The 20,426-nt window shown below is 36.7% G+C and overlaps 1 protein-coding gene and 1 pseudogene across 1 annotated transcript; both read left to right on the forward strand.

Annotated features, from left to right (window-relative positions):
* Positions 1-353: 353 nt before the first annotated feature.
* LOC147792279 (uncharacterized) lies at positions 354-2,436 on the forward strand. Its single transcript, XM_087125030.1, has 3 exons — positions 354-443; positions 1,859-2,076; positions 2,172-2,436. The coding sequence occupies exons 1-3, from the start codon at positions 354-356 to the stop codon at positions 2,434-2,436; spliced, it is 573 nt and encodes a 190-aa protein (XP_086981156.1).
* A 14,130-nt stretch (positions 2,437-16,566) lies between these two features.
* On the forward strand, positions 16,567-20,011 carry LOC147792280 (uncharacterized; annotated as a pseudogene).
* The last annotated feature ends 415 nt before the right edge of the window (positions 20,012-20,426 follow it).

Consider the following 20,426-nt stretch of genomic DNA (forward strand, 5'->3'; position numbering starts at 1 on the left):
TTAATTAATTCTTTTTTATTATTTTTTTTACTAGTGTTACATTGTTTATAATAAAAATAGAAGGGTGTTATTTTTTAAATTAAAAAATATATGATTGAAACTCATTCATTTTGAATTAAAAATGTAAAAGTATAATATGGAAATTAATTTTAGAGGAAACAGACATAATTCCTAAAAAAAAAAAAAAAAAAAAAAGAAAAGAAAAACTATTTAATTCCATATTTTAATTCCTAATTCATGATTCTAAGATATGCATAGGACCATAGTGAGCATTATACATATCAAGCATTCACTAATCCCGTTCTCTTGCCCATTTTTCTGAAAACTCTTTTGTAACATTTATCTTGGGATCAATGGTCGTGTCTGTCAAGATCGTGTCTCTTACTGTCGCAACTTTAGATGTGATATCCTTTATATTAGGAGTCGTAGCTGAGAACAAGAAGGTAAGCTTATGTTCATAAATTGTTAAAGATCACGTGTTTGTTTATATTGATGTCAGTTAGTGTAACGCCCCTAATTTTCTATAACCGAATTAGCAACGTTACCTTGTACTTGTATAACGAAAGAACGAGAGTTTATGTAAGACAGTCTCAATAATGACAATACGTTCATTATTATAAGTAGTTCATACTTGGGGGAAAACAACAACGACAGCCTAACCTAGAAATAATCAACAGATAACTAGAAGAAATAATTGCAATAACTATCATCCGAGAGAGTCCAAACAAGATGCCTACGACACTACAAACCCTCCTTAAGACTTCTATGGCCTTCGCAACGTTCACCGTCAGCCATACATGGGGGCCTTGCCCTTACCTGAAAATATGGGTAGCACGTGGCTTGAGTATTATATAAAATGTCCAATAAGTCGCCCCACTGTTGGGGTTAAGCATATAATCATACATTAGGATGCATGGGATCGCATACAATACACATACATAAGCACAAGTGTCAAAAGAAAGAAAACGAGAGAGGGGCCTGTCTTCCATTCCTTCCCATGGCCTTAGGCCCTTGCTTTGCCCGGGCAGGGTGGATGCATGGTACTTTCCCACGCATGGCCAACGTGCGTGACTGTGGGCCCACCAGGCGAGCTCTCATGCGAACTCCCAGGGCCTAGCTTGGTCGGATACGTATGTCATACAATATCGGACACCACGGAAACAAGGAGGGCCTGCATGATATCATAGCGAACATAATATCGAATGTACGCGTCCGTACCATCATTAGTGTAACGGGAAGAGTCTGAAGATGAACGACTATAATAGTATGAAGATGAACGACAAGAAGAGTCTGAAGATGAACGACAAGATGCTTTGGTTGATGATGCACCTATCAGAGGAGGAGCTTTCGATGATCGAGAAAAACAGAACCAGGGAGTTGGTTGATCGACCTCTAAATAGAAAGATCATCGGAGTAAGATAGGTGGTGTTCAGGAAAAAGCTTGGAGTTCACAACATCTAAACAAGGAGGGTTAAAGATCACGCGGTTTGTTTAGATTGCTGTCAATTAGTGTCTTATTAAATCTCCTTATAGCTAGGAGTTGATTTAGTTTTTTATTTGTTTACATGTTTGTTACCCGATTTTCAGCAGATTTTTAAGTAGATTTTCTAAATATCTTTTTGTATTCTCTCTGTATATTGAGCATTTTTGCTCTTCATAATACAATCTTCTTATCAACCCTTCAATTACTCACTTTTTTCACTAACACAAATTGTTTGATTCTTATTGTGTAGATATTTGTGCATTTAAAACAATTACAACAAGATGAGAACCTCCCAACCAATGCAATATCATATAATTTTCAAAGCTCCCTCATTGATGGTCACTATCCTTTCTTGTTGTGATTGCTTATGGGCAGACTGCATCTGAAACTCCCATCCTAGGCAAAGGCACTGTTATCTGTCAGTATCCAGAGGACCCAACTGTAGCCTTCGGATATCTTTCCCTTGCGTTTTTTCTTGCTTCTTCAATTGCAGAATACTTCTCTTTGTTCTATCCTTACCAACGAAAAAAATCCGTTCCCCGAGGTGCCTTTTTTAAGAGCACAATTTTCTCTAGTTTCTTCAACATTGCCCTGTAACTTCTCTTTCCAAATCACATCCTTTACTCTTAACTGTTACCTAAAAAGTGATTTGGAAACGTTATCAATCAAGCCACCTCTGTGTTTGCAGGTTCACTATTGGATTGGCTATAACTTTGCTCGTATGGCCTATAGTCACCGAGCAAATTCACTTGACTCGCAACGTCCATCACAATCTTGAGACAGCATGCCCGACCGCTATGACTGGTCTTCGGGGTGGGGGTGCATTTCTATCCCTTGATTCATCCCTCTTCTGGTTGGTTGCCCTAATGTTGGCTGGAAATGCTCGAGAGGACTACTTTGATGAAATAGAGGAAAACGGAGACAGTGTTGAGGCTCTTAAGAACAGCGCATGAATTTCTTTCTTCGGGGAGAATAATAATAATTGACTATTAAGTAAGGACTCAATTGTGAATATGGTATTCCAAGGAATGTTCATAAGTAAAATTATAGCATAATTGTACGAGTTTTTATTTTCACTTTTGATTAACAAATGATAACATTTTTCATTTTCAACCACATAACTCAAACTCAACTCTTTTAGAGTAGTGGTAACCTTTAATAGTTGTAAAAAAAGAGATTATTTGGTAGTTTCGAACCGAGTAATATGGCATAAATTAATATGTAGCACTTTCCTTAAGGTCTGGATCTAAAATTCACATAGTCAATTGTACTCGAGTGTAAGGAGAACACCTGCTAATGCAAACCAAGTAAGTGACCTTACTAACGGTTTGGTTAAAAGTTGATGTCCGTACCATGACATGTGCCTCGTGGTTCTATACGTGATATATGCTTGATACGTGTGAAATGTTTACGGAACAATGTGACTATGGTGTCTGTATGAAATGATATGACTAAGATATCTTTATGAAATGATATGACTGGGATATGTTTATGAAACGATATGACTAGGATACATTTAGGAAACGACACGACTAGGACATGTTTATGAAACAATATGGCTAGAATATGTTTATGAAACGATAAGACTAGGATACATTTAGAAAATGACATGAATATGATATGTTTATGAAACGATATGACTAGGATATGTGTATGAAATGGTATGACTAAGATGTGTTTATGAAATGAGATGACGATGATATATTTATGAAATGATGTGATAAGACTATGTCTATGAAATGACATGACTATAATACGTTTATGAAATGATATGACCATGATATGTTTATGAAAGAATATGACTAGGTTATGTTTATGTAACGATATGACTGTGCTGTGTTTACAAAACAATATGACTATGATATGCTTACGAGATGATAAGTCCATGATATGTTCGTGATACAACGTGACTATGAGATGATACGTGAATGTTATGACACGTGATATGATGACGTACTGATGATATGATAAATGTTATTGTATAACACGTTTGGCGATATAGTACATGATATGCTGACGATATGATGTATGTATGATATGACATGATATGACACGATGCATGATATGAATGATATACGACAAAAATGTGTGGACATAATGCACAACCGCAATTTATGTAAGGAAACTATGATAAAGATTATGATATGAAGGAAAAATTGAAGGGGTTGTCTTACATGATAATGAATAAAAATGTTGGGATCTCATGTATCATTGTGCATTTACGCATCCAGGAATACCCCTATTTTACGATGATACAGACACGTATACTACGAGTCAGAAAAATGATCATCATGTTTATCATAATGCTACGACGGTCGCTATGCCTAGCTGGTGTTCGACATCAACCGCTCTAGAGAATGCTCGCCTGACAATGAAAGGGGCCCGGAGGTGTGCGAACCGACTGGTGGGTTCATACTCGCACGTGTGGACCGTTTGTACAACAGTAAATACACATCCCAGTAACTCGTTTAGTATGAACACCTAAGGTAGAATTATACGATTGTATGTGTTTGCATCTAATCGCAATAGAGGGGGTCACATACCGAGTATTTCTTTTAGTACTCAAGTCATGTGCTACTGCTATTTCAGGTAAAGGCAACGCACCTCTGTACGACTAACGACTACATAGCCATTCGAGACCATGAAACATGCAAGGGGTAGTTGTATTTATTTTCTTAGAGTTAGGTTATAATAGAGTGTTTTTAATTATAGTGTTAAGTTATTTCATTTAATATTTTGTTGTGTGGTTTTAAAGATGTTTTCGAACACGTAACTCTATTGCAGTGTTTTAAGATGAAATCTATATTTTATGATAGTGACTCTAGGTAACCAGAAATCTAGGGTTGTTACAGTATTCTTGTTTGAACGGAAGGATATGCTCCCTATGTTAGAAATTCATGTCAGATGAGTACAAATTAAGTTACAAAATCATGGAATAAGAGGTAAAAAAACTTTAAACTTTCCACTAATTTTTTTAACTAAAAGAAATTAAAAAATAATAACGGAGACTATATGAGGTTGTATAAACCATTAAGCATTAAATAATTATGGGCTTTTGAACATATTAAACTTCTAATTTAACATTCAAACTATAATTATATTTTTATAAATCGCCATAGAAGTCTGAATATCGATAATGACTTTTTTCGGTTGTATATTATATTTTAAAAGCTATCAATTATATAAATATGTATGTATATATATATATATATATATATAAAGGTGGTGCCGTTGAAAATTTTGCATCATGCAACAACCTTGTTACCTAAATCATTGGCCTTGGACTTGGAATAGATTGTTAGAAGTTCTCCTTCCCTTTAATTAAGAATGGTCACTTTCTAAGATGACTTTGGAAAATTCGAGAGATAAACAAATGATGACATTAAAAGTTGATGCAAAAGTAAACAACAAATCAAATAAAGACAATTGATAGAATTCATTTTTTGATGTGTTTACAATGAGTAACGACCCTAGATTCCTATTTAACTCCCATTTTCAATGGATTCTGATTTTAGGCAAGATATCTAAAATCTAAATAATTGCAAAAGATAAAAGAAAAAGAGTTATGTTTTACGTGCGAGTATGGACCCACGAGTAGGTTTGCACACCCTTGGCCCCTTTCCTTGTCGGGCGAGCATGCTCTGATACCCGTTAGAAACGGTAGCCGTCACGGCAGCATTACGTAAAACATAGTGAAAGTTATCCTGCCTTGTGGTGTACGCGCCCATACCGTCGTGGAGGAATACGGGTATCCCCGAATGCATGAGCGCACATTAGTGCATGAGGTCCCAATATCGTTATACATGTAATTCAAATCATTCTATACATGCAATTCACAAGACATAGCGTAACATTTTCATGCTTTCAACATAACGTTTCATAACGCACAAACTAGCTAAATCTAATTATGCATAAAAATTTACTCCTAATGATTTAAACTATCTATGCCTAGTTACGCATAAATAATTGAAATTCGATTCCAATAATTTAACTTAAGTCTAATTAGGCATAAAAACTTACTCCCCATACTTTAAACTAAGTCTAATTATGCATAAAAGCATACTCCCACTAATTTAAACTAAGCCCAATACTGCATAGAAACTTAGTCCCAGTAATTTAAACTAAGCCAAATACGGCACAGAAACTGACTCCTAATAATTTAAACTAGGCCTCATCATGCATAAATAATTTAAACTCGATTCAAAAAATTTAACTAGCCAGAAGGTAGTCATACATACTAACTTTGAACGCTTTCTAAAAATTGAAACCAGGAGGAAAGAGTCCGAGCAAATCAACCAAAATTTTAGCCTTGAGCCTTCAGAAAGTGTACTCTCTGACTGGCTCGAACCGTTCATTTTAGGATGATAAAATGAAGTGGGGGACCTCCCTTTTTTTATAGTGGAGGCCAACCCACCACTTCTCAACTTTAGCAACATGGCACAAAGTTTCGCTTTTTTTTTTTTTTTTTTTTTTATTTTTCGTTCAAACATCATACACGTCAAGATGAAACTTTCGTCCTCGAAAGTGTCTTAATATTGAAATTACTCGGGTACTTCTCCTTGATCTCTTCCCTCTGTTTCCACATAGTTTCTTTGGTTTCATAGTCTTGTAAAGATCATTTTCGTTTTACATGTGTTTTTTTTTTCTTTCTTTATGAGCATCACAAATAATCTTTAATGATATTTTTTTTACTAAAACATGTTGTGCCAGCTGGTTGGTTTCATATTAGAAAGTTGCAATTGACATCCTTCTTCTTCTTCTTTTTTTTTTTTTTAGGATAATTGACATGAGTTCTTTCCATATATCGGTTTTATTTTATGATATTAACCTTGGCATTTCCAATTATTATACATATTTTCTTTTCGTCCTAATTTGTTACCCTTAAAATGTTAAAACCTAAAATATTACTTAATTCTGAAAGGGTTTTGAGTAGAGTGATACCCGAGTAAAAGAGAGTACATGAATGGACCAAGATTATAACCGATAAAGTGACTCAGAGTACAGATGACTAATAAATGCTTAAAAAGAATTGAAACTTACTACCTATATCAAGGAGATGCACTTTCCTTTTTGTTGGCTTAATCATAAGAACTTCGAGATTAAATGTGCTTTGCTGGAGTAATTTTATGTTGGAAGACCTCTTGAGAATTTTCGTAGCAAACATGTGAGTGAGGAAAAGACATGCGGGAAGGACTCATGTTTGTCTGTGGAGATAGTTTTCACTCTTAGAAGCGAGAAGTAAATAACCTTACAATATTGTTAGGGGAATATTAGGGCCATTGACGGCCAAATCCTGAGTTTGAAAGCTTGCACATGGGTAGATACAAGTAGAAACTTGAAACCCAACCAAATTATCAACATCCAAAGAACTATAAATTCCCAAAAGATTCCTCCCATTTTATTAGACTTAAATATGCAACATATTTAAGCCTATAAAGACACCCCACGACTCTCTCTAGAATTATTACATGTGAAAGCAAGCAAACATAAAAGGAAAAAAAAAAAAAAGTAGGTTTTGTTGGACCAAAACGAGTGAGGGAGATTTTACTTCATTTTTCCCAAGGGTGTATCAATTCAAACTTCCCCAAATGAAGATTTTTTAAGTAAAATCCATCATCAAATGCTGCCCAAATGCAGTTTTTAAAGTTGCATTGTTTAGAAAGCCAATGCGAGTTCTCTGGCCAAAACACCTGAAACGAAGCATGTCCATTCGAACTGTTAAAATTGCACCAATACAAAGTCGTATGACAAAAGTTCATTTCAAATCTCCAGTGGAATTGGGCTCGCTTGTCCAAAACCTGTTCGTTCAAATCGTCGTCTTTTGACTTGCAATGAGCATTTAAAACTGAGTTTGTTTGATAATTGTAAATAGTCACTTGCCATTTGCCTTCTGGTAAATGCCAATCTTCCACTACAGCTTGTCCGTTGGAACCTGCAAAACATGTGTTGATAATAATGCTTGATTCCAAAGCAAACAATAAGGTAATACCGAAGCTTGTTAGAGTCTTCATTTTATTAAAATGCTCAAATTTATTTTGTTGATGTTTAATCATTTGGATTTTGGTTCATTATATAGCAAAATAAAAATAAAAATAAATACCTGTTTTGAACATCCTGTTAAAGCTGTTTGAGAAGCTGATTTAAGGTTGATATCCACTCTAAAAATTAATTCCTATGAATGTTTTGAGGTTGGATATCCATATTTGTTGCATAGTTATAAATATCAATTCTTTTTCATTTGCTATTTTTGGTGGACATCAAAAAACAAAGTTGCTTAAACACAAACTAGACCGTTGCATTTTCTATATTTTCTCCTTAATTACCCTTGTAAAGGAGAGATTTAAGCCAGAGTTATGAATGGGTTTTTTTAAGGATGTTTATCAATTTTTTATTCCCTTTAGACCATAAGAAAAATAGATATGATTAATAAGAAGGAGAGAATCACAACAAAATCAAAATTTAAAAGGTGTGGTGGAATGTTCAAACATCCAAATTCATAGCTAGTCAATATTGTCCGTTTTGTCCACTTTGGCACGTTATGTAATATCATTTGCTTCACGGGTTTAAAACGCATCTTTAAGGAGAGATTTCCAACCTAAATTTTCCTATTTAACCCAAGACCGTTACTTCAGATTTAACCCGATAGTTAATGCGGAATTACTTTAATGAACCCTTATTATAAATTCAACATTAACTTCGTGCCTCATTTATTACCTCGGGAATAAACAAATACAAAGAAAAAATGAAAAACATTATTGAATTAAACGCCCTATACTAACAAATGATCTAATAATTATAAATACAACTGAACCTATACTAACCTATGCTTTATTAAATGCAAATACAATTCAACCTAAACTTTATTAAATACAAATACAAATCAACCTACAGTTTATTAGCTGCAAATACAACTCAGACAAGACTGATCTATACTATTGTCAAATGCAAATACAATTGAACCTATACTAATCTATACTATTGTCAAATGAAAATACTACTCAACATATACTAACCTATACTATTAAATTATTATGCGAAACTATCCTATGCACGTGTCACGAACTCGTGGTTGTGAAGCCTCCGTCAGTCTTACAGGGGCGCCTTGCCTTTATGTGAAAAATATAGTAGCACGAGGCTTGAGTATTTTAAGAATACTCAGTAAACGACCTCCTATCGAGGTTATGCATAAATTGACTAAGCATACTCAGTAAATAGTCACTTGCCATTTTCCTTTAGCCTCCCAATGTGATTTTCTTGGTTCATGCATAAATTGACTAAGCATACGAACTGAATACACTATGTCAGGCCTAGTAACGGATAAATATATTAATCTGCCAATCAACCGTGTGTATTTACTTGGATCATTCAATTTCTCTCCTTATCTTAGAGAACGTTTCAGATTTTTCTCCATAGGAAATCTTTTTGGACGTGCTCTTGTAAGACATGTGTCTTGAAAAGTGTCTACAGCATACTTCCTTTGGGAGATAAAAATTTCTTTTCTAGACCTAGAAAATTCAATGCCTTGAAAATATTTCAAATTCCCTAAATCTTTGATAAGGAACTTCTCAAGTAAACTAGTCTTGAGATGTTGAATTTCTTTGAGATCATTGCCTGTCAACAAAATATCATCAACATAGATAAGAGTTGCAGTGAAAGAAGTACCTTTATTCTTAATAAATAAAGAATAATCTGCTTTGGACTGAGTGTAGCCTACATTTTGTGTATTGGTTAGAGAATATGGAGCACCAATTGCGAGAAGTCATTTTTAAACCATAAAGAGATTTATGGAGCCGACATACTGTATTCTCCCCCTGTCGGCGAATACCTGATGGTAAAGACATATAGACTTCCTCGTCTAGATTATAATGGAGAAAGGAATTTTGAACATCCAACTGATGAGTGAACCATTTTCGAGCAGCAACAATAGTGAGTAAGCAACGAGGTGTAGTAAGTTTCGTTGTAGGAGAAAGCTTCTCTTTGTAATCAACACCTTCAACCTGAGTGTATCCCTTTGCTACCAGTCGAGCTTTATAACGTTCAGTAGAACTATCAAAGTTGTGTTTAATCTTGTACACCCAATGACAGCCAATAGCTTCATGGCCAAGTGGTAGAGGAACGAGAGACCAAGTACGATTACGTTTCAAAGCTGCAATTTCATCATTCATAGCCTGCTGCAGTAATGGGTCGCCAACTGCCTCATCATAGGTTTTAGGTTCTGTCTGGGCTGTAATAAGAGCTAGAAAAGCACGTTGAGTAGGTAAAAAACGAGAGAATGAAAGGTAATCATGAACGGGGTACCTGGTGCCAGTGTAGGGACTTGAGCTAGAGGTTAAATGATTGGCTCCAGAAGACATCTCATTATCATTATAACAAGCTGGAGGCTGTTTGGTACGAGTAGAACGTCGGAGTGGAATTGACGTATCAGGTGGGATAAGATTAGAATTAGTGGGCGAATCTAGAGAAGGAATAGAAGGCGAAGGGTCGACGAAGTAGTAGGTGAAGGAATAGAAAGTGGGGGAGGGCTAGAATAGATGTTTGAGTAGTATGAATCTTGAAGTGGTAAAATGAGAGTTGAAGGAGCTAATGTCAATGTTTATGAAGCTGATAAAAAAGGAAAATCATCGTCACAAAATTTAACATCACGACTGATAATTTTTTTTTTTTTAGATTGCATGTCACACAACTTGTAACCTTTGTGATCACAAGGATATCCTATGAAAACACAAGGAATCGCCCGAGGTTAAAATTTTTGCTTAGGGTGTATAACAGTTGCATAACACTTACAACCAAAAACTTTAAGATGGTGAAATGTAGGTGGTCGTTTGTAGAGTGCTTCAATTGGTGTCTATTTCGATAACAATGGTGATGGTGTTCTATTTATAAGATAAACAGCAGTTAAAATGGTGTACTATGTAGAGTGCATAGCACTGTACCTAACTTTAACTCGGCCTGATATTTCTTATGCAGTTGGGGTTATGAGTCGGTACATGCAAAGTCCAAAGAAGCCTCATTTAGATGCAACTCGATGGATCTTGAGATATGTCAAAGGTACAATCGACTATGGTCTTTTGTACAAAAGAAGCAAAGACTGCAAGCTAGTTGGATACTGTGATGCTGACTATGAGGGAGACCACGATACTCGGAGGTCAACCACTAGGTATGTGTTCAAGTTTGGTTTGGGAACAATTTCTTGGTGTAGCAAGAGACAACCAACAGTATCATTTATCAACTATAGAAGCAAAGTATAGAGCATCGGCTGGAGCAGCTCAGGAAAGTACATGGTTGAAACTCTTGATGAAAGATTTGCACCAGAAAATTGAGTATCCAATATCACTTCATTGCGACAACCAATCTGCGATTCGCCTAGCAGAAAATTGCTAGAACAAAGCATGTGGAGGTGCAGTACCATTTCATTCGAGAGAAGGTTCTAAAGGAAGAAATCGAGATGTAGCAGATCAAGACAGATGACTAAGTGACAGACTTGTTTACAAAAGAGTCGAATACGGGCAAACACGAGAGTTTTCTCTGTCAGCTTGACATGGTGCGGCGATTGAGAACTAGTGCTGAGGGGGAGTGTTAAAATATTATCACTGGCCCGATAGAGTCAAGCCCAATAATTGTACTAGCCCATTGCCTATTTATTTTTGTAGAGATTTTAGGAAATATACGAGATGTTTTAGGAGAGACATCTCGATATTTTAGGAAAACGATTTACATTTGTTAGGTCTAGATTGCCTAGGGAATAGTATAAATACCCCTCGACCCTACCTAGTTTTTCATCCCAAGAAATTCCAAGCATTATAAAGTAGTAGCATTCTACAAAGTGTCTTGTATTCTCTTCTCGATTGGTCTTAATAAAGAGTGCAAGTGTTTCCCACAGAGAGTTATGTTCAACATGCGATACGCTTCCAATTCATCCCAGAGTGCTTTGAGCTTGGTGAAATATGCTGACAGTGCCATGGTTCCCTATGACATCATTGTTATCGACATTTGTATCTGAAAAATTGCTGGAGCATTCTTTTGTGAGAATAATTTCATCAGCGATATCTGCTTCAACTGAATGAGTTAACAAAGATATTATCATACTGTTGAATTGATTCCAGAGTTCAAATTCGGTTGAATTTGCATCTTGAGACGGTTCTTCAATAGTGCCATCAATGAAGCCAATTTTCCTTTTGGCAATAAGATCATGTAGAACTAACTGACACCAGGATTGATAATTTTTTCCATTTAATTTGATTGGAACAAGAGAATATAATGGATGATCTGAGTGATCATTATAATAATGATGTGTTAAGTCAACATCCGAAATTTTGAAGCTCGATTTGGCTGATTCCACCATAAAGAAAGTTATGATATTTAAGAACACCAAGATCGGTTCCTTGATACAATGTTAAGAATGAGAAATAGAATTGGGATCGAAAGAGCAATCTTCATTAATATTCACAACGTTTAAATAGGATACAAGCTACCAACTAATACCTAAAAAGAAGGAAAAATATAAACTAACTAAATCTTGAGAATAAAATAAAATATACTACTAAGCAAATCATAAAGAAAAAAATATTAACGAATTACGAATATCTAAGATATATTCCATAACTAATTGTTATAATATATTCTCCAAATATTATATCTTAATAAGTTCTTATCATGATATTTCCTAACGATCTTGGTCCTTGGATTCTAAAACCGTTGTTATCTTTTAAGGGATTTAGTACTATGGTTCTTGGTTCTTGGTCCATGTTCTAGTCCATGATCTTTCTCTCGTCCTTGGTACTTTCTAAGTTCTTGTTCGGTTCTTGGTTCTTTCTCCTACACTCTGCCCTAAAGATTTACGGTATTAGACATGAACCTGATATCCTGTGTCCAAGGCTTCATGCGTTCCAACCGACACAGTCTTTACCCACGCCTCAGGGCTTGCCCTTCGACAAGCTCTTAAAACCTATCTCAAGAGCTTCATGCATTTCAAGTAACATAGTCTGAAAACCTACATCCAAGGAAGGCTACTTTTGTAACAAACAATGTATTCTAATTCTGCATCAAGGGCTTGCCCTATGATACAGTTTGAATACCTATGCCCAAGGCTTCATGCGTTCCAAGCAGCATAGTCTGAATACCTACGCTCAAGGCTACATGCATTCCAAGAAGCGTAGTCTTAAATCTTGCACCCAGCGTATTCTAAGCTGCTTCAGGCGTTCCAAGAAGCATAGTCTGAATACCTACGCTCAAGGCTTCATGCGTTCCAAGAAGCGTAGTTTGAAATCCAACACCCAGTGCTTGCCCTATGTTGCAACATCAATACCTACAGCGTATTTTGAGTCAAGAACATGTTGTACCATGGGAGGACTTAGGATTTTTTCTTGAGTTTTTGAGTTTTAGGACCTTTGTCCCTTATCCTTCAGTGGTACCTACCATTCTTCTTGCTTTGGTAGTTGTAGAACTTGTATGGTATTGTTCTTGGTTCTCAATCTTGTAAGTTTCTAATGTTCATAATTCCTTGAGGCATAAGTTGTAGCATGCATTCGTAAACATATGAATCTATCGTAATAACAAGCATGAGTTTTTCTAGAAGGTCATTGTAACGCCCCTGATTTTCTTTAACCTAATTAGTGACGTCACCCATGCATACTTATCTCATTAGGCGGAAGCTCATCATAAATAACCTTGAAATAGTCTTTCATAAAAATTCATCAATCCAAAACAAAACCTAAACTCCGAAAATAAACCTTCAATACTGAATTCAAAAAAAATCCCAATAAAACGATACTCAATCCTATAACTTAAAACAGTCTAATAAAAGTAAACTCCTAAAAATATCCCGTCTCCAACTTCCATGGTGGCCTCAGCTCCGCCGTCAACCGTACATTGGCGCCTTGCCTTTACCTGAAAAATGTAGGTAGCACGTGGCTTGAGTATTTTATGAAATACTCAGTAAGTCACCCCACTGTTGGGGTTAGGAATGCAAACACATGCAACATATGAGCGGGACCTAACTTTTCATAAACTTTTCATAGCCTTGGGCACTTTTCTATTCCGGGTAGGGTTGGATGTGTGGTACTCCTTCACACATGGCCCATGTACGTGTACATGAACCCACCAGGCGGGCTCTTATACGTACCCCCTGGGCCTGACTTGGTCGGGCACAACGTGTTACACGTAGCCGGACACCACAGAACAGAAAAGGGCCCGCATGATATCATGGCGAACATAAATATCGTATTTCATTCTTTCGTATCATAAAGGGGAAGAATCCCGATGCACGTGACATACATATATGCATGAGGTCCCTTAACATATTTAACATGGCATTACATAAGCAGTGCTAACATCGCATTTATGTTTCTTACATCACATGGCATCTTACATGACTTACATTACATGGCATATTACATAAACATTCCAGTTGCATAAACATCTCATGACATGACTCGATAATTCTACGTGTATCTATGACATCAATCAACATATTCATGGCATACAATACTAATATCTCATTCATGACATAACATAAACAGGTAACAGTCAACACAAGTTCATACATCACATAACATACACAATCTATACATCACATAATCATATCACATAAAATATGGTGCATGCAGGGGCCACAGGGCACACACCATCATACAACACGTAGAAAGCTAACTCCGACAGTAAGGTCACTTACCTCGATGGTCTTGGTTGAAGTCACTCACAACGAGCTAATCCCAGCGGTTAAATATGTCCTATGATAACCACATAAAAATTTAGAACCTTTCATAAGGTACCCTAGCTAAACCTCATGCTATTTATCAAAATAAACCCTCGACCTAATCTGTCTTTAACGTTTAGGAGCCATACTGACCTCGGATGGTAAAACTAAGGGCAGAAACGGCTTCGGAAGGGCCAAAAACCTTGGAATCAATATATTATAGTGATACCGATTCACCAAGCTGAGCTGCCGAGCCGACCAATTAAGCCGCCGAGCTGAGCTGCGGGATTTGACGGAGCCGAGCTGCGTGTTTTGACGGAGCCGAGCCGCCGTACACGTCAAGCCGAGCCAAGAGCACGCGTGCGGAGCCGAGACCAAGGCTGCAGCGCGCGTCCGCGTTGGGCCGAAACGCACAGGGCCCGCGTTCGTTCTGTGGGCTGGTCCAGAGGCCAAACGTGAACCCAACCCGTTTTGCTTCGTCTTCCTTACCCAAAATCTCGCAAAAACCCTAATCTTCGCTGCGCCGCCAACGACGAGTCACAACCCCGATTCCGACGACGCGACGACACCCCTCGCCTATTCCGATCGACGCGCAACGATATTCAACACCGATAGCCTCGGTCGCTTCTCCCTCCGGCCACTCACCGAAGAAAATTCAGCGAACCACCTCACACGTTTTTCCTGGCTAACCCTCTCGATTTTTCCGTACTCTCGACACCCTCGAAAACCCTAAACATTTGGAGAGCAAAAGTTGTTTTCAATGAAGGAGGAGAGTTGTATATGGGAATATAAAAGGAATTTATGACTTTTACATTAAGGCAGTAATTTCCTTGCTAGAAATCATACATTTTCCAGCGATAATAAATGCAGCATAATATCTTTTCGTTTTGGCAGCAAAAATAAAATCTTAGCATAAAATGTAAAATAAATAAAACAAAAATTCGAATTCTTACGGTCATAGATTCATAATGAATTTCTTAGAGGGTTGTAGAAGTGTCTTGAGTCTTGAGGTGTTTCCCTTAGGTGTTTCTTTCGTCCTAACTTGCTTTAGGTTCCAAGCTTTACCCTACGTCAAAATCCTTCTAATCCAATATCGCAATCTCATATAGTTGTTTTGATTATCAATCATGACCAAAATAAGTTAACAAATTTTCATATTATAATTTATGTCAATAGGTAATTAACATCGTCTATATTTCACTCGTACTAATCATATCAAGCTTTAAAAAAAAAAAAAATCCCACGGAAACAACATATCAAAAACATTTATTTATTTCAATATTAAAATCAAACTTTGAAATTTATGGATAGATGGATGTTTTACCTGGCCAATTGTAGCAAATATCATAATTATCGGTTTTATAGTTGAACATACAGACATTTTTCTCACTAATATTCCACGAACATAGACTACTTTCACAATTATCTCTATCTCGCTTATCTATGTAGACATTGAAGTAATGAAACGAGCCAAGCCATTGGAAGGTACAGTAAAACAATGTCGTGCCCCATAAGTTTGGACGAAAATTGAAGTCGTAGCTAGCCCAAGGTGTCAGCTTGTGGACTCCCAAGTCATCATTGCCAGATTTGCAGTGAAGAGTGAGCTGATTTTTAGATTTTAGAGCATTTGTTATCTTGACCATAATTTTTGGGTTTTGGATGAATGATCCTTCCATGGTAGTGAATTGGTTAGCAAAGAACAAAGAAATTAAGAGAGAAAGTGCAAGTGTTGAAAATAAACTCATATTCTTTAAATGGAAGAGGAAAAGAGATGGGTATGAACACGTCTCTGCTTGATTTGTTTCACTTTTTATGGTTGAAAAAGAGTCTAAGGGAAGAAAAGAGTTATTGGTAATAACCAAAAAATATATAAATAAACGAACCTATTTGTTTCTATTTCTAATTCTTTCTTTTCTTTTTGTATATGGTTTTGTGATAAGTAGTTTGTTGAGTAGGGCCCGAGTTTTGTGAGAGTTGGCAAGGCAAGGAATTAGTTATTATTAATTAATTCTTTTTTATTATTTTTTTTACTAGTGTTACATTGTTTATAATAAAAATAGAAGAGTGCTATTTTTTAAATTAAAAAATAAATGATTGCAACTCATTCATTTTGAATTAAAAAGGTAAAAGTATAATAGGGAAATTAATTTTAGAGGAAATAGACATAATTCCTAATTAAAGTAAAAAAAAAAAAAAAAAAAAAAAAACAACCCAACCAAAGAAAAACTATTTAATTCCATATTTTAATTCCTAATTCATGATTCTAAGGTATGCATAGGACCATAGTGAGCATTATACGTATCAAGCATTCACTAATCTCATTCCATAGTCTTCCCAATCTCTTGCCCATTTTTCTAAAAATTCTTTTGTAACATTTATCTTGGGATCAATGGTCGTGTCTGTCAAGATCCTGTCTCTTACTGTCGCAACTTTAGATGTGATATTTTTTTTATTAGGAGTCGTAGCTGAGAACAAGAAGGTAAGCTTATGTTCATAAATTTTTAAAGATCACATGTTTGTTTATATTGATGTCAGTGAGTGTAACGCCCCTAATTTTCTCTAACCTCATTAGCAACGTTACCTTGTACTTGTATAACGAAAGAACGAGAGTTTATGTAAGACAGTCTCAATAATGACAATACGTTCATTATTATAAGTAGTTCATACTTGGGGGAAAACAACAACGACAGCCTAACCTAGAAATAATCAATAGATAACTAGAAGAAATAATTGCAATAACTATCATCCGAGAGAGTCCAAACAAGACGCCTACGACACTACAAACCCTCCTTAAGACTTCCATGGCCTTCGCAGCGTTCACCGTCAGCCGTACATGGGGGCGTTTCCCTTACCTGAATATATGGGTAGCACGTGGCTTGAGTATTATATAAAATGCCCAATAAGTCGCCCCACTGTTGGGGTTAAGCATATAATCACACATTAGGATGCATGGGATCGCATACAATACACATACATAAGCACAAGTGTCAAAAGAAAGAAAACGAGAGAGGGGCCTGTCTTCCATTCCTTCCCATGGCCTTAGGCCCTTGCTTTGCCCGGGCTGGGTGGATGCATGGTACTTTCCCACGCATGGCCAACGTGCGTGACTGTGGGCCCACCAGGCGAGCACGCATGCGAACTCCCTGGGCCTAGCTTGGTCGGATACGTATGACAGACAATATCGGACACACGGAAACAAGGAGGGCCTGCATGATATCATAGCGAACATAATATCGAATGTACGCGTCCGTACCATCATTAGTGTAACGGGAAGAGTCTGAAGATGAACGACTATAATAGTATGAAGATGAACGACAAGAAGAGTCTGAAGATGAACGACAAGATGCTTTGGTTGATGATGCACCTATCAGAGGAGGAGCTTTCGATGATCGAGAAAAACAGAACCAGGGAGTTGGTTGATCGACCTCTAAACAGAAAGATCATCGGAGTAAGATAGGTGGTGTTCAGGAAAAAGCTTGGAGTTCACAACATCTAAACAAGGAGGGTTAAAGATCACGTGGTTTGTTTAGATTGCTGTCAATTAGTGTCTTATTAAATCTCCTTATAGCTATGAGTTGATTTAGTTTTTTATTTGTTTACATGTTTGTTACCCGATTTTCAGCAGATTTTTAAGTAGATTTTCTAAATATCTTTTTGTATTCTCTCTGTATATTGAGCACTCTTGCTCTTCATAATTGTTAAGGATATTTAGTAATAAATTATAGTTTACCATATATATTATATTTGATATTTTATTATAAGGCAAATAGATATTTGCCTTATTACCATAGGTATCTTTCTATTTATTGTTATTTCCATTTATTACTATTTCCATATTCTTGTAATTTATTTGATTATAAATAAGATAACTTTCACACCATTTAGGTGTGGTGGATTAATCAAACATTCACATGGTATCAGAGCCATTTTTGTTTAGCAACCCGGATCCTTTCTTTTCAATGGCTTTTGAAATCTTCTACTGTTCTCCACCACCCCTGCTGGCTTTGACACCGCAGGAGCAGTCTTCATGGCTACCGCAGGCGGAGCCGATTAATTACTCTTCGGCTCCACCCTATTGACCTCCAAATCATCCTTCACCTTTTCCAAACATAGTCTCTTTCATATTCTTCTCAATTTTCCCTTTATCCTTCATCCTTCACAGAAACCCTAATCTTAGGATCTTCATCAGCATTTCTCTTCGGAAATATACAGAATCTCGATAAGCCTATCGACCTTTTGCAGAGATTCACCTTTGGAATCTAGGCGCCGCACTGGCATCTTCGCCAACCAAGTTGCTGCCGCCCTTCTCGCCAAAATTGGCTCCTTCGCCCCAATGTGGCGACTCTTTCGGCTGCCCTTTTTGCCAAAATTGGCTCCTTCGCCCAATGTGGCGACTCTTCCGGCTTCAACATTGTCTTTGTCCCTTGCTCTAGGTTTCCCCTTCTACTTCTTGGGGTTAGACATATTCTCACCAGAGCCAAGGTAGCATCGTCGCTAAGCGACAATCCCTGTTTATGGGTTAGACATATTCTCGTCGAAGCCAAGGCAGCATCGCCGCTGAGCGGCGATCCCTCTGCAATTTTAGATGGCCAAGAAAGTGTTTAATTACGCCTCCTTTGAACCAAGTTGTTGACATCTTCACGAAAAGTGTTTCTCAACCTCTTTGAATTTTTCAGATCCAAGCTTCACGTTCGTTCAAATCCGACGTTCAGCTTGCGGTGGGGTGTTAAGGATATTTAGTAATAAATTATAGTTTACCATATATATTATATTTGATATTTTATTATAAGACAAATATCTAATATTTGCCTTATTACCATAGGTATCTTTCTATTTATTGTTATTTCCATTTATTACTATTTCCATATTCTTTTAATTTATTTGATTATAAATAAGATAACTTTCACACCATTTAGGTGTGGTGGATTAATCAAACATTCACAATAATAGAATCTTCTTATCAACCCTTCAATTACTCACTTTTTTCATCAATTTAACGCAAATTGTTTGATTCTTATTCGGTAGATATTTGTTGATTTGAAACAATTACAACAAGATGAGAACCTCCCAACCAATGCAATATCATATAATTTTCCAAGCTCCCTCATTGATGGTCACTATCCTTTCCAATGCAATATCATATAATTTTCCAAGCTCCCTCATTCATGGTCACTATCCTTTCTTGTTGTGATTGCTTATGGACAGACTGCATCTGCATGGTCACTATCCTTTCTTGTTGTGATTGCTTATGGGCAGACTGCATCTGGAACTCCCATCCTAGGCAAAGGCACTATTATCTGTCAGTATCCAAAGGACCCAACTGTGGCCTTCGGATATCTTTCCCTTGCATTTTTTCTTGCTTCTTCAATTGCAGAATACTTCTCTTTGTTCTATCCTTACCAACGAAAAAAATCCGTTCCCCGAGGTGCCTTTTTTAAGAGCACAATTTTTTCTAGTTTCTTCAACATTGCCCTGTAACTTCTCTTTCCAAATCACATCCTTTACTCTTAACTGTTACCTAAAAAGTGATTTGGAAACGTTATCAATCAAGCTACCTCTACGTTTGCAGGTTCACTATTGGATTGGCTATAACTTTGCTCGTATGGCCTACGGTCACCGAGCAAATTCACTTGACTCGCAACGTCCATCCCAATCTTGAGACAGCATGCCCGACCGCTATGACTGGTCTTCGGGGTAGGGGTGCATTTCTATCCCTTGATTCATCCCTCTTCTTGTTGGTTGCCCTAATGTTGGCTGGAAATGCTCGATAGGACTACTTTGATGAAATAGAGGAAAATGGAGACAGTGTTGAGGCTCTTAAGAACAACGCATGAATTTCTTTCTTTGGGGAGAATAATAATAATTGACTATTAAGTAAGGACTCAATTGTGAATATGGTATTCCAAGGAATGTTCATAAGTAAAATTATAGCATAATTGTACGAGTTTTTATTTTCACTTTTGATTAACAAATGACAACAATTTTCATTTTCAACCTCGATATAACTCAATCTCAACACTTTTAGAGTAACGGTAACCTACAATAGTTGTAAAAAAAGAGATTATTTGGTAGTTTTGAAACGAGTAATATGGCATAAATTAATATGTAGCACTTTCCTTAAGGTCGGGATCTAAAATTCACATAGTCAATTGTACTCGAGTGTAAGGATACCACCTACTAATGCAAACCAAGTAAGTGACCTTAATAACGGTTTGGTTAAAAGTTGGTGTTCGTACCATGACATGTGCC

The sequence above is a fragment of the Cucurbita pepo genome, chromosome 6 (genome assembly GCF_057944985.1).
Source record: "Cucurbita pepo subsp. pepo isolate OVF chromosome 6, ASM5794498v1, whole genome shotgun sequence".
NCBI lineage: Eukaryota > Viridiplantae > Streptophyta > Magnoliopsida > Cucurbitales > Cucurbitaceae > Cucurbita > Cucurbita pepo.